This window comes from Vulpes lagopus, chromosome 7 (assembly GCF_018345385.1).
Source record: "Vulpes lagopus strain Blue_001 chromosome 7, ASM1834538v1, whole genome shotgun sequence".
NCBI lineage: Eukaryota > Metazoa > Chordata > Mammalia > Carnivora > Canidae > Vulpes > Vulpes lagopus.
The window spans coordinates 5,206,973-5,221,493 of NC_054830.1; the positions used below are offsets into that span (position 1 = coordinate 5,206,973).

Genomic DNA, 14,521 nt, shown 5'->3' on the forward strand with positions numbered 1-14,521 from the left:
GAAGTTCATCACCCATACTCAGCCAGGACCCCAGGGAAATGACTGTGTCCCCAGCGCCAACCAGGAAGAGTCATGGGACAAGAAGAACACAGACTTCCCCAAGAGCACTTAGAAGGCATATTGGGAAGATAGGTTCTCCTATTTATTTTTATTTTTATTTTTTTATTATTTTTTAAAGATTTATTTATTTATTTATTTATGATAGACATAGAGAGAGAGAGAGGCAGAGACATAGGAGGAGGGAGAAGCAGGCTCCATGCAAGGAGCCCGATGTGGGACTCGATCCCGGGACTCCAGGATCACTCCCTGAGCCAAAGGCAGACACTCAACCACTGAGCCACCCAGGTGTCCATCTCCTATTTTTTTTTAAGATTTTATTTATTTATTCATAAGTAGCATAGAGAGACAGAGACATAGGCAGAGGGAGAAGCAGGCTTCTCACAGGGAGCCCGATGTGGGACTCGATCCGCAGAACCCGGGATCATGCCCTGAGCCGAAGGCAGATGCTCAACCACTGAGCCACCCAGGTGTCCCAGGTTCTCCTATTAAAACAGCAGCTGGATGGGGGCGCTTAGGCACAGGCAGATGTTGTTTTTCCTAAACATGTGTCCTTGAGACAAGGCATCCCATTGTTCTAGCCACATGATATGAGCGACAATTTTAGGCAGTGAATTAAAAAGCATTGAACCACATGCTGGGAAAGTCCAACCTTTTTCCTTTTTTTTTTTTTTTTTAATTTATTTATGATAGTCACACACACACAGAGAGAGAGAGGCAGAGACACAGGCAGAGGGAGAAGCAGGCTCCATGCACCGGGAGCCTGACGTGGGATTAGATTCCGGGTCTCCAGGATCGCACCCTGGGCCAAAGGCAGGCGCCAAACCGCTGCGCCACCCAGGGATCCCCCTTTTTCCTTTTTTTTTTTTTTTAAAATTAAGATTTATACATTTATTTACTTGAGAGAGAGAGACAGAGAAAGCACGTGAGCACACAGAGGGAGAGGGAGAAGCAGACTTCCCACTGAGCAGGGACCCTGATGTGGGGCTTGATCCCAGGATCCCAGGATCATGACCTGAGCTGAAGGCAGGTGCTTAAGCAACTGAGCCACCCAGGTGCCCTCTTTTTCCCATTTTTGAAGTATTATCTATCAAGGAGAGAAGTTTACTCTTTCTTGCTCATACCTCTTAAACGTTTTCTATCCCTCATCTCCCTTTCTTAAAAAAAAAGATTATTATTTACTTATTTATTTGAGGGGGAAGGGCAGAGGGAGAGTCTTTTTATTATTTATTTTATTATTTATATTTTTATTTATGTGAAACACACATTGAGAGAGAGGTAGAGAGACAGGCAGTGCAAGAAACAGGTTCCCTGCAGGGAGCCTGATGTGGGACTTGATCCCAGGACCCTGGGATCAGGCCCCAAGTCGAAGGCAGACGCCCAACCACTGAGCCACCCAGGCATCCCAGGGAGAGAGAGTCTCAGTCCATGCTGAGTGTGGAGGGCTCAATCTCACGACCCCAAGATTACCACCTGAGCTGAAACCAAGAGTCAGCTGCTTAACCAACTCCATCATCCAGGTGACCCCCCCATCTCCCTTTCTTTCATTTTTTAAAAAAGATTTAATTTATATATTCATGAGAGACACAGAGACACAGGCAGAGGGAGAAGCAGGCTCCATGCAGGGAGCCTGATGCGGAACTCGATCCCAGGACCCTGGGATCATGCCCTGAGCTGAAGGCAGATGCTCAACCGCTGAGCCACCCAGGCATCTGACCCATCTCCCTTTCTATACCGAGCTCTGACACAGGCTGAGAGCCTTCAGAAGGCAACAAGATCTGGCTAGAATTTTTCTTGCCCACGTTTTATTGTGAAATTTTTTTAAACATTTAGAAAAATGAAAAGAATTGTGCAGAGAATATCTAGATTGCACTATTAACATTTTGCTATATCACATATCCATCTCTACTCCACCCACCGATCATCTTAAATTTGGTGCTTCTCAAAGTTGAAAATTTGGAGGCATCAAATGTATAGCATGGTGATTATAGTTAGCACTTGAAAGTTGCTAAGAGAGTAGATATTAAATGTGCTCACCCCACGAAAGAAATAACTATGTAATGTGATGGAGGTGACAGCTAACCGGATGGAGGTAATCATTTCACAATATACACATGTATCAAATCAACACATTGAACATCGTAAACAGTGTCATATGTCAGTTGCATCTCAATATACCTGGAGAAAAAATAAAAATAAAAGAAAGTTGAAGACATCAACTTTCTCTCTAAACACTTCGGCATGCATATCATTAGTTAGAGGTCAGTATTTGTTTACGGCTCTTTTCGGTTTTGTTTTTTTTTCTTCCAAGGTGAAATTACATACAATGAAATCCAAATCTTTTTTTTTTTTTTTTTATGATAGTCACACAGAGAGAGAGAGAGAGAGAGAGAGGCAGAGACACAGGCAGAGGGAGAAGCAGGCTCCACGCACCCGGAGCCCGACGTGGGATTCGATCCCGGGTCTCCAGGATCGCGCCCTGGGCCAAAGGCAGGCGCTAAACCGCTGCGCCACCCAGGGATCCCTGAAATCCAAATCTTAAGTGTACATTCACAGAGACAGAGGCATATGGAGGAGTAACCCACTTCTCTCAAGGTTGAGAACTTCACCATCACTGGAGAAAGCTGCCTCATGTGTCTCCTCAATCCTACCCATCTTTCCAGTATCAACCACTATTCATATTTTTCCTCCACTCAAAGTGATGGCCTCACTTTGGATCATCAATTAGAGGCCAACCTATCTGTAATGAGGAGGGGCTTTGAAGGTAAGTTTGGTAAGGGCAGGAATCTTTTTGTTCACTGGAGTATCTCAGGTACTTAGTACCAGGGTTTGACATGTAGTAGAAGCACAATAAATATTAGCTGAATATATATATATATTTATATTTATATATTTATATATTTATGTATATGAAGCCAATTTTTAAAACAAAGGATAATTTATGCAGATATGGTAAAAATGTGAAGAATTTACCCAAAATACTGCATTAATGTACACACTAGAGTTGTGCTGTCCATTATGGTGGTCATTACCCCTGTGGGGCTGTTGACTGGTTATATGGCCAGTCCCAACTGAGATGTGCCATAAGCATTAAAAAAACACTGGGTTCCAAAGACTTAATACAGGTGTGCCTGGGTGGCTCAGTTGGCTAGGAGTCTGCCTTGGGCTCAGGTCATGATCTCAGAGTCCTGGGATCAAGCACCATGCCAGGCTCCCTGCTCAGAGAAAGTCGGCTTCTCCCTCTGCTTCTGCCTCTCCCCCAGCTTGTGTGCACTCTCTCTCTCAAATAAAATATTTTTTAAAAAATGGACTTAGGGGCAGCCTGGGTGGCTCAGCAGTTTAGCGCTGCCTTCAGCCCAGGGCGTGATCCTGGAGACCCAGGATCGAGTCCCATGTCGGGCTCCCTGCATGGAGCCTGCTTCTTCCTCTGCCTGTGTCTCTACCTCTTTCTCTCTGTCTCTCATGAATAAATAAATAAAATATTTTAAAACATTAAAAAAGGATTTAGTACAAAAAAAAGCAATGTCAACTATCTCATTAATCTCATTAATGACCTGTATATCACTCACATGTTGAAATGGTAATATTTTGGTTATATTGGACTTAATAAAAAATACTTTTTTTTTTTTTTTTAAAGAGAGAGAGAGAGAGCATGTGAGTAGGGGGAGCTGGAGTGGAGGTAGGGGCAGAAGGAGAGGAAAAGAGAGAACCTCAAGCAGGCTCCAGGCTCGGCATGGAGCCAACATGAGGCTCAATCCCACAACCCGGAGATCATGGCCTGAGCCCAAACCAAGAGCCGGTTGCTCAACTGAGCCACTGAGGTGCCCCAATAAAAATATATTTCTAAAAAAAAATAAATAAATAAATAAATAAATAAAAAAAATAAAAAAAAATAAAAATATATTTCTAAAATTCATCTCATGTTTCTTTTTACTTTTTTTTTTTTTGGAGAGGGCTGGGTGGAGGGGCAGAGGGAGAGAAAGAAAACCTTTTCTTTGTTTTTTAAGATTTTATTTATTTATTTCAGAGAAAGAAAGCACACATACAGAGGGAGAGGGAGAAGCAGACTTCCCACTGAGCAGGAAGCCCGATGAGGGGTTGGATCCCATGACCCAGGGATCATGACCTGAGCCAAAGGCAGATGCTTAACTAATTGAGCCACCCACACACTGAGAGAAAGAGAGAGAGAGAGAGAGAGAACCTTAAGCAAGCTCCATGCCCAGCTTTGCCCACGTTGGGGCTTGATCTCACTACCCTGAGATCATGACCTGAGCTGAAATTAAGAGTTGGATGCTTAACCAACTAAGCCACCCAGGCATTCCCCCTTTTTACTTTTTTTAAAACTTTGTGCGTGTGTGTGTTTTTCCCTTTTCATTTAATGTGACTATTAGAAAAAAAATTAAACGTGTGACTCACATTATATTTCTATCAGATGGCCGGATGCTAAAAAGTTCACCGTGATTCATGTATGTCAGTAATCAAGAAGGGGCTTTTATTTTCTCCACGAGTTTCCAGAAGGATTAAGTGTTTCAGTTTTTGAATATAAAACCTGACACACACATTGTGAAACAACAAACGAAGGGAGGAAATTAAAACCTGTTGTTCGGGTGGTAGGACGAGCCAGTGTCGTCCTCAAAGGATCTGGGAGCATTCACCCTCCACCCTGGGAACGTATTTCTGTGGACTTTGAAACTGCCCACTTTTTAAAACAAACTGAAGAATAAAACAGAACAAAATGTTCTGAGGTTGCTTTTATTACAAGAATTCTGCAAGCTCCACCCGGACACCGCTGGCGCCGGCTCATCCCACAGCACCCACACACAAGGACACTGTGAGGGCGCTGGGGGCCCGCGGGAGCCCTGGTCCCCCAGCCAGTCAATGTGACTGAATCCTCCATCGAGGGCTGGCCTGGCTGCCCCCAAATGGTCCCTCTACATCCCCGACTCCTCGGGCGGGCAAGAAATAGGTCTCAAAACCCCTCGGTCTCACGCTTCCAGGGCCTGCAACCCTGCAGCTCCGTCCTCAGAGGGTATCACCTGCAGCCCCCCACCCGGAAAGGGGGCAACTCCAGTCGTGAGCTGCTTCTCTGTCCACGAGGCTCCAGAGGGCCCCTGTCTTGAGCCCCTGCCTGGGCAGGGAGTGGCCACATGCCGGGCCAGAGTCAGAGTCACTGTCCTCCAGGAGCCTGGCACCAGGCCCCAGTGAGGAAGCTAGGAGGCTGCCTCAGTTGCTGTGGGCTGGATCAGCATCGTGGTGGCCTGCAGTGGGTAGTAGCGGCCCCGCCAGGTCTTCCAGAAGATGCCCTTCTTACGCTGCTGCCGCTGGTGTGGGATGGAACGGAAGTACTGGCCGTTGAGGTTGGAATGGCCACAGGTGCCAAACCACCAGCCACCTGCCGGGGTCCAAGAAAACAGAACTTGGTCAGATCGGGGTCCTTGTGCATCTGCTGGGGCTGGGATGGAGATGAGGCCAGGTGTGGGACTTCATAAATTTTGGAGGGGAAGATATTTCTAATGATTGTCACACTGGGTCCTGAGGAACCCCAGGTGGTGACAAAGGAGTCTTGGGGGCTCTGGGCCCCCCTTTCCAGTCCTGTGACTGTGGCAAGTTACTTCTCTGTACCTGGCACACGGCTAATGTTTATTAAAGACTTTCTGTGATCATCATCCAGTATATATTAGACTGAATCTTACAAAATTACTAGCTTTCCATCATTTCCTGACCCACCAAAAGCAGTTTCATGCATTTCACTCTACAGGGCCTGGACTCTGTCTCCGATTTCATTTGAACAAGACAGGGTTTATCTTGGTGGCTTTGCCACAGGCCACAGCCACAATCCCACAAATGTCATCTCAAAATAGTGTTATAGAGTGGGAACTGTGGCTACACCCAGTTTTTTAAAAAGATTTTATTTATTTATTCATGAGAGACACAGAGAGAGAGTCAGGGACACAGGCACAGGGAGAAGCAGGCTTCCTTAGGGGAGCCCAATGCGGGACTCGATCTCAGGACCCTGGGACCATGCCCTGAGCTGAAGGCAGATGCTCAACTGCTGAGTCACCCAGGTGCCCCCTATACCCATTTTAAAGATGGGCAAACTGAAGGTGGGAGAGGGTAAGTCAGTTGCCTAAAGGCACCCAGCAAGTCAGCAGAGAATAGATGGGATTTGGTGTTGAAGGCAGGTCAGGGGAACAGAAAGGCGGGGAAGGGGAGGTCTTGCCATTGGGGTGCAAGGCAGGACAGGAAGGGACAGAGCTTGCTCACCAGAGAGGCTCTTGGCACAGTTCTTGTCCCCACGCAGGTCGTGGTCCTGATCCCAAGTGGAGAAGGGCAGGGAAAGGCCACTGGGCGCCACAGTGGTGGCCCCCAGTTCATTGGCCACAGGCGCTGTGAGCTGCAGGCTGTAGGCCGTGTCCTCACCACCCAGATGGACGGGGAACTGCAGGGACTCCGCATTGCCCTCCCAGTCCTGAAGCTGCACAGCCAGGCGGCTGCCGCGGTCTCCCAGGATGCGGTGCACCTTCTCCAGGCCCAGCCAGAACTCACCTACAGGGGAGAGGCCGGGCAGTGAGACAGAGCCGTCTCCATGGCCCTCACCCCCACTCCCGGGGCTCTGGCCCCACTAGAGACACCCACCGTGCGGGTCTCCGAAGCCAGCCTTGTAGGCTTCCCAGGGCTGATTAAAGTCCACGGAGCCATCCTGGCGTCTCTGAATGACAGTCCAGCCTCCATCTGCCCAGAGAGGTGCAACGTCATCAGGAGGACCCTGCTTGCAGGGGACCCTGACTCAAATCCGAAACTGCCTCTAAACCCAGAGAGGCCAATGTTCCCTTCATTCATCCCAGCAGACCAGAGGAAGGTGGTCCAAGGCGGGCTGACCAGTGGGCCAAGGGGCTCAGCCTAGATCATTGTCCCAAGGACCCCACAGGGCAGGAGGGAGGGGGCAGCAGCAATCTAGAGAGCTTCTCTGGGCCCGCTGAACCTGGCTCAACCATGGGTCGTGGTAGGAGCTGCATCTGATAGACAACAAGGCCCATGACACATAGCAGGGCACCCCAGGGGGCCAGTGCGTCCTACCTGCGGTCATCTTGCAGTTAACCAGGAAGGGCGGGGACCCCTGAGGCTGGATCTGGAACAGTCCACTTTGCCTCTCTCCTTCTTCAAACAGCTCTTGGCAGTCCCTGGGCAGCCCTGAAGGGCAGGCAGAGAGAGGGGCAGGGGGATTGAGGCAGGATTCTCAGGAAACAGGCATGTCAGGAGCTGGGCAGTGGGTGACAGCGATATAAGGGGACAATCCTGGGTTCACCACCTGGACCGCTCACGTGCCAGCCACCATCCTCCCACACCGCACTGCCACCTCTGGCCACACGGCCCTCCTGGCACCACACACCCTCCTGCCACAGGGATTTTGCACACGCCAGCCAGTCTGCTGGGGACCCTCTTCTCTCAGGCCTTTCCTGCCTCATTGTAAAGATCCAAGCTTCCAGAAGAGATACCTTTCCCGACTCCCAAAGAGGAGCATCGAGGAGTTTGTGTGCTCCCAACCCTGGAGTCATCATCTGGTGGTCTCTCCTCCACTGAATAAGGATTCCCTGGGCCCAGGGACAGAGTGGCTTTGCCCACAGTCTGGTGTTTCACCGGTTTAACCAGCGCCCAGGCTGATCCTAGCCCGCAGGAGGTGTTTAGTAGCCTGGAGGAGTGAGTGAGAAGCTGGGCCAGAGTGGGGAACAGAGGGGAGCCCAGCAGAAGTGGCTCTGCTTTGTCAGGTGGGGCTTGCAGGGACAGAGGCCGCACCTGGGCCCCCAGGTGTGGGAAGCGTTGGGGCAGGACAGAGGATCCAAGGAGGAAGAGAGGGGGTGCGGGGGGGGGGGGCGTGTCCAAAGGCTGGGGAAACCCCGCCCCCAGCCCAGCCGGGGAAAGTAGGGGAAAGGTCGCCCGGGGGAGGGGAAGTCCACGGCGGGGGGGGGGGGGGGGGGGGGGCGGACCCAGAGTGACTGGAGACCTCTTCCGGCCCCTGGAGCAGCTCCCCTTTCCCCTACTTTCCTCCCTTCCAATCCCCACGGCACCGGGCCAAACCACCAATGTGGCTTCCATTAACACCAGCTGTTTGTCTCTCCAGCTCTGACCCTTCTCCTACTTGGCAGGGCTGAGCCCCGGGTCTGGGAGTCCCCAAACCCACGCACCCCCCCCACCCCCACATCCCCCACCCAGACCCGCGCCGGCCGGTCTGATCCGAGGGAGGAGGTTTGGGAGGGTGTACTGGACCCTCACTGGCCTGGGAATGGGGAGGAGGGGAGGGAGTTGGAGGGAGGGGAAGGGAGGAGGAGCCCTCAAGACTAAAGGGCTGACAGCCAGCAACCAGCCCCAGGGTGTGAAAGGGGGGAATCCGAACTTTCACCCAGTTGGTTTCACCCAGTTGGTTGCACGCAGCCACTGATGCCAGGCTGGGGTGTGATGGGGTAGGAGGACCGTGAGGAAGCCAACCGGGTCTGGAGCCCAGAAGTTAGGGTGGGGGCAGAGGCGCCAGGAGCTGGGAGCCTGTGCCAGACTCAGAGCTGGGGTAGGAGATTTGGGGCCATCTGGAAGGCATAATAAAGGACCCACAACTAATGATGGTGCCAGAGGCCCATTCTTTGCAGGAAGGGGAGAATGGGAAGGAGGGTGATCAGGGACCTTGGGACCAAGAGAGGGGTAAGGGACTTGGATTTGTAAGAGATTCAACAGTGAGTGGTGTGTCTGGCCAGGGAGGGGGGCGTGGGGGTGGGGGGTGTCCCCCGCCCTCGCCCCCCCTCCTAGATCTACACTCCAAGAGACCATGGGGCAGCCAAGCTCAGAACCCTCCACTCCTTGGGGCGCCTTGGTGGCTCAGTGGTTGATCGTCTGCCTTCGACTCAGGGTGTGATCCTGGGGTCTTGGGATCAAATTCCGAATCAGGCTCCCCCCAGGGAACCTGCTTCTCCCTCTCCCTCTGCCTCTGCCCCTCTGTGTCACTCATGAATGAATAAAAACCTTTTAAAAAAGAAAGAAAGAACTGAACCCTCCACCCAAGCAGCCATCTCTCTTCACCCAATCAGAACTCCAGGATCCCTAGCTAGCACCCTCTTGTGCTAGCACCCTCTTGCCCACTGCTGCGCCCTCAAAGACCTTCAACCTTCAGGAAGGCGTCCTTGAGCGATAACACCCCCTTCCCCACACCCCTGCAGCTCAGTTGGACCCTCTTCCCCAAACCCTGCCCCAGTTAGTGGCCAGCAAGGCATTGAGGGAAGCCACTGGCTTGCCAGGAAGGAGGAGGAGGTGGCCCAGCTGGTCAGGGGCAGGGATGAACAGGGATGTCCCCCCTTTCAGCCCCTTGCCAGAGTCAAGTGAGCCCATGGGAACCCAGAGCCAGGCCCTCTCTTCTTCCCAATAAGATGGACCAGACCAGGAGGGGGACAGGAATGTCAAGTGTATGTGTGGTGGCTGGGGACAGAGGATTGCCAAGGGACAGCCAAGGACTGGACACTCACGGTGCAGGCGGCTGATGTTGTGAGCAGGGCCCATGAGCTGTGCCATCTTGGGGAGCCTCTTCTTCCTGGCAGCCTTCGCCATCCCGTGGCCCAGATGCATGGGGCCCAGGAGGCCCACCTGGACAGGACAGAAGGAGGATACCAGGTCTGGGCTGGCGCTCGCTGCGCCACCTGACTGGTTCTCAGTCCACACCCACAGGGCGAGCTTCCACCTCCCGCCCCAGCTGGGGGGGGGGGGGCGGGGGGGGGCATCAGGTACCTGGCTCTGCAGCTTCTGTATTTTCAGCTGCTGCTTCTCCAGGTGCCGCTGCTGCTGGGCCACCTTGTGGAAGAGTTGCTCGATCCTGCTGTTCTGAGTCTTGAGCTGAGTCTGGGAGAGCGCAGACGGCGGCCGTGAGGTCCGGGCCTCCCGCGCCCAGCCTCTCGGTTCATCCACCTGTCCGGCCTTCCAGCTCCCCCTCCCAGGGCACCCCGGGGGCATCCCCCGCCCGTCCACACTGCTTAAGACCCGGAGGGGAGCGCCAAGTACCTGCAGGCTGCGGAGAGCCTCGGGGGCAGCCTCGCCGCTGGGGCCCAGGCCCTCGGGGGCGCGCGGAGGCGCGGCGGAGCCCCCAGGCTCCTTGCAGGCTGCCCCGCAGGCGCCCAGACGCCGCTCCAGGGCGCCCAGCTGCCCCTGGGTGCGCTCCACGTGCTCGCGCAGCCCGTGGCCGAGCTGCAGGAGCCCGTGCGCCAGCACGTTCACCTCGTCCCAGGACGCGAAGCGCTGCGGCTCGGGGGGCGTCGGGCTGCCCCGCGCGCTCAGGAAGCCGGCGGCCGCGGCGTACAGCACCAGGGCTGCGGGGGCGCTCGGCGCTCGGCGCATCCTTCCCGGGGGCCGGGGCGCGGGCACTCGGGGGGCGCGGGGGCTCGAGACTCGAGGGCCGGAGACGCGGGGCGCCCTGGCGGAGACCGACTCGCGCGCAGAAGCCACCGGGGAGCCTCGGATCGCAGCCTCCAGCCCTCTGGGCTTCGCTTGGCCCCGCGACGTCCCCTTTTATAAGGCGACGGGAGTGCCGGGGGGTGGGGCGTGCGGCCGGGGGAGGGGTTCGGTGAGCCCGAGGCGGGGTAGTTAAGGAGCCGGGGGCACGCCCCGGAGTGCAAGGCTCTGGCTCCTCCCGCCGGTTTCTGGGGCGCCTTCGCCGCCGGCCGTGGAGACGTGGCTCCCCGCGACCTCCTCCCGAGCCCTGGAATCCCAAACCCCCCACGCCGCGCCCGCCGCGCTCGGCGGGGACTGAAGCTGCTGGCGGTACCCCTGACCCTCCCCCCCCCAAGTCAAAAGCCGGGGAGAGGGCGGGGAGATACAAATAAGAAAGAGCCCTGGTGCGCCGAGTTCTGCGAGGCCGGGCGGGGAGCCCGGGACACCTCAAATCCCCGCCTCCGGAGACTTCCCGGAGAGCAAGTGGCCCAAGACCAGGCTGGACCCTAGGGAGACGTCTCTGGGCGCTCACGCTCCTTCCCGCTCAAGGATCCGTCACTGCAGATGTGTTTGTGGGATCCTCGAACGTCTCTCATCCCACTTCCCACAACTCGGTGCCCTAGGGGTGGCCCAGGGTCTTTCCCCTTCGGGCACCCCCCGCAAGGTGCTCCCCCCACCCAAGGGCGCCCCCTCGACCCCAGGGTCTGCAGTGTCATCGATCTCTGCCTGTGTCAAAGTAGACACCTTGGAACAGGAAGGAAGAGGTGATACATGGAAAGAGGGGCTCTCCCCCATTCATCATTCATTCATTCATTCATTCAACAAAGTCCTCTGTTCTCCGTAATTCCCAGTGGAGAGATCCCAACACTGAGTCTGGGGTAGGGACAAAAGAAGGAACTAAGTGAGGCTGTGGGGCTGGACCATGTTCATTTCAAGAGTCTAAGCATTCTTCGAACTTTTTTTTTAAGATTTGTTTATTTTGAGACAGAGAGAGTGCGCCTGTGCAGGAGTGGGGGGAGGGGCAGAGGGAGAGAGTCTTCCAAGCACAACGCAGGCCTCCATCCCACAACCCATGACATCATGACCCCAGCAGAAACCAAAAGCCAGTCCCTTAACCCAGCGAGCCACCCAGGCACCCCTCATTCAACAAACTTTGACCAAAGTCCTCCCCCTCCTGCTCCACCAGCTCCCCAATACTCTGTCAGGAAATTGAGGCAAAGAAAATCCTGCGTGCCAGGAAGAACCCTGGGCAGATTGGCTTGGAGCATGGGCCAGAAAAACATAGTTGACTCAGCAGGGCTCCGAGCCAGCTCAGCCTCTGGAATCTGAAACTGCATGCCCCGGGGCTGACGTGCAGGTCACCACTCCTACCCTCGGCCACCCGGGCCAGATGCCAGGATGGCTGATCCCGGCAGCAGTGACAGGCAGATGGGAAGGACAGGAAGGAAAAACTATAAGGAGTAGATCCAGACAGCCACCATCTGCCCTGGCAGCTCGCCTGTCCACCCCCTGGCCCTGGCTTCTCTCCGAGAGGGTGTTATAATTATCAGAGTGTGCTGTCTTCTTCTTTCCTGGCTTCTTGCACTGAGAGGAGTCAGCAGTCAGTTTCTCAAGCTCATGATGGACTTTTCTTGATACACTTTGCAGGGACGGCTTCCTCTGTGTCATGTTTTGGAGGGTATAAAACATGCTGAAAGCTCTTAGAGGCACCTGCGGTGTACATGCTACAAAAGAATTTGTCCAGGGATACCTGGGTGGCTCAGCAGTTGAGTGTTTGCCTTTAGGTCAGGGTATGATCCCAAGGTCCTGGGATCCAGCCCCACATCAGGTTCCCCATAGATAGGGAGCCTGCTTCTCCTTCTGCCTATGTCCCTGCCTCTTTCTGTCTTTCATAAATAAATAAATTAAATCTTAAAAAAAAAAAAAAAAAGAATTTGTCCAGTGGCCGGGAGCTGGCCCTGAACTGCATCCTAAAAACTGCCCTGTGGAACATACCCTCTGACCCAGCAATGACACAGTCCCGCCAATCAATTGTTTCTTGAGTAGTAGACCTACTGTGTGACAGCTACTGTGCTGGGGCCGTAACGGTGGGTAAGACGCCCCTATGCCCATGTTGGCTACTCTGGTCAAAGCAAATAGCATTAGGAAGGTGACATGTGGCCTGGAATCTCTCACCAAACCAGGTAAGCAGTGAAATGGATTTTTTTTGGCCTGTCTATGGACAGTTGATGCTCCCTACTTCTGGGAGATTTCAATCTGGCACAGTACATGGTCTCATGGAGTATCTTTCCTTATTTTTTTTTTTTAAGATTTTATTTATTTATACATGAGAGTCACACAACCACTGAGCTACCCAGGTGCCCCGAGGAGTGTCTTTCCATCTGTGTCTCTAGAACGTAGGTTACTAGGGATCCCTCAGTCGGTCTTTAGTAATCTCCAATCATTGGGTCTTCTGGTGGATGGGACAGGAAGAGCTGATCTGTCGGAGGAGGGGCTGCTTATGGATAAAAGTAGCAGCAAACACCTACTGTGTCCATAACCTATGCCAGTATTGTCCTAAAGTGACTATGTATCCACTTAATCCTCATAGCAACTCCAAATGAGTTAGGAGCTATTATTATTCTATTTTATAGATGAGGACATGGTGAAAGAGAGATTAAGTTCTTGTTCAAACTCTCACGATTATCTGAACAGAGCTAGGATTTGAAATCAGGCTAGCTGACTCACAACTGTGTTCTTGGCAGCCGTGATTCATAGTAGCCCGGTGGTCCTTGCCTCCTGAAATCCATGCCCTTAGGTAGTTCATCCCTCTGGCTTGACCAAGAGGATATTATCGAAGCGATGCTGTGTGCAACTTCCTAGGTTAGATCATTAAAAAAAAAAATGTGGCTTCTGTTTTGTTCTTGATTAGATCAATTGTTCTCAGAGAAGCTGGCCTCCATGCCCTGAGGACACTCAAGCAACCCTTCCGAGGGATCTACTTGGCCAGATGAAGAACTGGACCCCTCCCCCAACAACAACCAACATCAGCTTGTCCACCCTGCAAGGGAGCTATTTATTTAGTTTTAGAGAAGGGGGGAGGGGGATCCCTGGGTGGCTCAGCGGTTTAGTGCCTGCCTTTGGCCCAGGGTGTGATCCTGGAGTCTCAAGATCCAGTCCCACATCAGGCTTCCTACATGGAGCCTGCTTCTCCCTCTGCCTGTGACTCTGCCTCTCTCTCTCTCTCTCTCATAAATAAATAAATCTTAAAAAAAAAATCTTTTTAAAAAAGAAGGGGGGAGGGAAAGAGGGAGAAAGAGAGGGAATGAAGGAGACCACCCCCCTACACCCCTCGGGGTTTGAGTGCAGAGCTGAACGTAGGAGCCTTAGATCATGACTTGAGCCAAAATCAAGAGTCAATGCTTAACCGACAGCCACGGGCACCCAGGCGCTCCCAAGGGAGCTATTTTGGAAGCAGATCCTACAGCCCCAGTCAAGCTTCCAAATGCCTCGGCTGCATGGGTGTGCAACCTCATGAGATTCCCCCCACACTGGAACCAACATACAGCTAACACAATAGATAGCCAATACAATGGCCAAGGATTAATTAGTGCCAGCTCTGTGCCTGGTACTATTTGAAATATTTTACGTACATTCATTCACTTAGCATGCCCCATGAGGTTGGCATGGTACTGTTTTAATCTCCATTTTATTTTATTGTCCTAAAGATTTTATTTATTTATTTTTAAGATTTTTTATTTATTAGAGACAGAGAGAGAGAGAGATTGAGAGAGGCAGAGACAGGCAGAGGGAGAAGCAGGCTCCATGCAGGAGCCCGACGTGGGACTCGATCCCAGGTCTCCAGGATCACGCCCTGGGCTGAAGGTGGCGCTAAACCCCTGAGCCACGGGGGCTGCCTTGTTCTAAAGATTTTAATTAACTTAATTTGACAGAGAGAGAGAGAGAGAGAGAGAGAGCACAAGCAGGCGGAGCAGCAGAAAGAGAGGGAGAAGTAGACTCCTCA

The 14,521-nt window shown here is 52.9% G+C and overlaps 1 protein-coding gene across 1 annotated transcript; it reads right to left on the minus strand.

The window, feature by feature from the left end:
- Window positions 1–4,795: 4,795 nt before the first annotated feature.
- ANGPTL4 (angiopoietin like 4) lies at window positions 4,796–10,584 on the minus strand. The gene is made up of 7 exons (XM_041764469.1): window positions 10,093–10,584; window positions 9,823–9,933; window positions 9,564–9,681; window positions 7,135–7,248; window positions 6,694–6,789; window positions 6,322–6,603; window positions 4,796–5,449 (listed from the first exon to the last, which is right to left on the minus strand). The coding sequence occupies exons 1-7, from the start codon at window positions 10,423–10,425 to the stop codon at window positions 5,268–5,270; spliced, it is 1,236 nt and encodes a 411-aa protein (XP_041620403.1). The 5' UTR covers window positions 10,426–10,584; the 3' UTR covers window positions 4,796–5,267.
- Between the last annotated feature and the right edge of the window lie 3,937 nt (window positions 10,585–14,521).

Excerpts from the sequence above, each read along its gene's own strand:
- ANGPTL4 (XM_041764469.1), bottom strand. The coding sequence starts at position 10,425 with ATGCGCCGAGCGCCGAGCGCCCCCGCAGCCCTGGTGCTGTACGCCGCG. Across the intron at positions 9,682-9,822 it reads TACAGAAGCTGCAGAGCCAG|GTGGGCCTCCTGGGCCCCAT; the intron begins GTACCTGATGCC and ends TGTCCTGTCCAG. Across the intron at positions 5,450-6,321 it reads CTGTGCCAAGAGCCTCTCTG|GTGGCTGGTGGTTTGGCACC; the intron begins GTGAGCAAGCTC and ends GGACCCCGGCAG.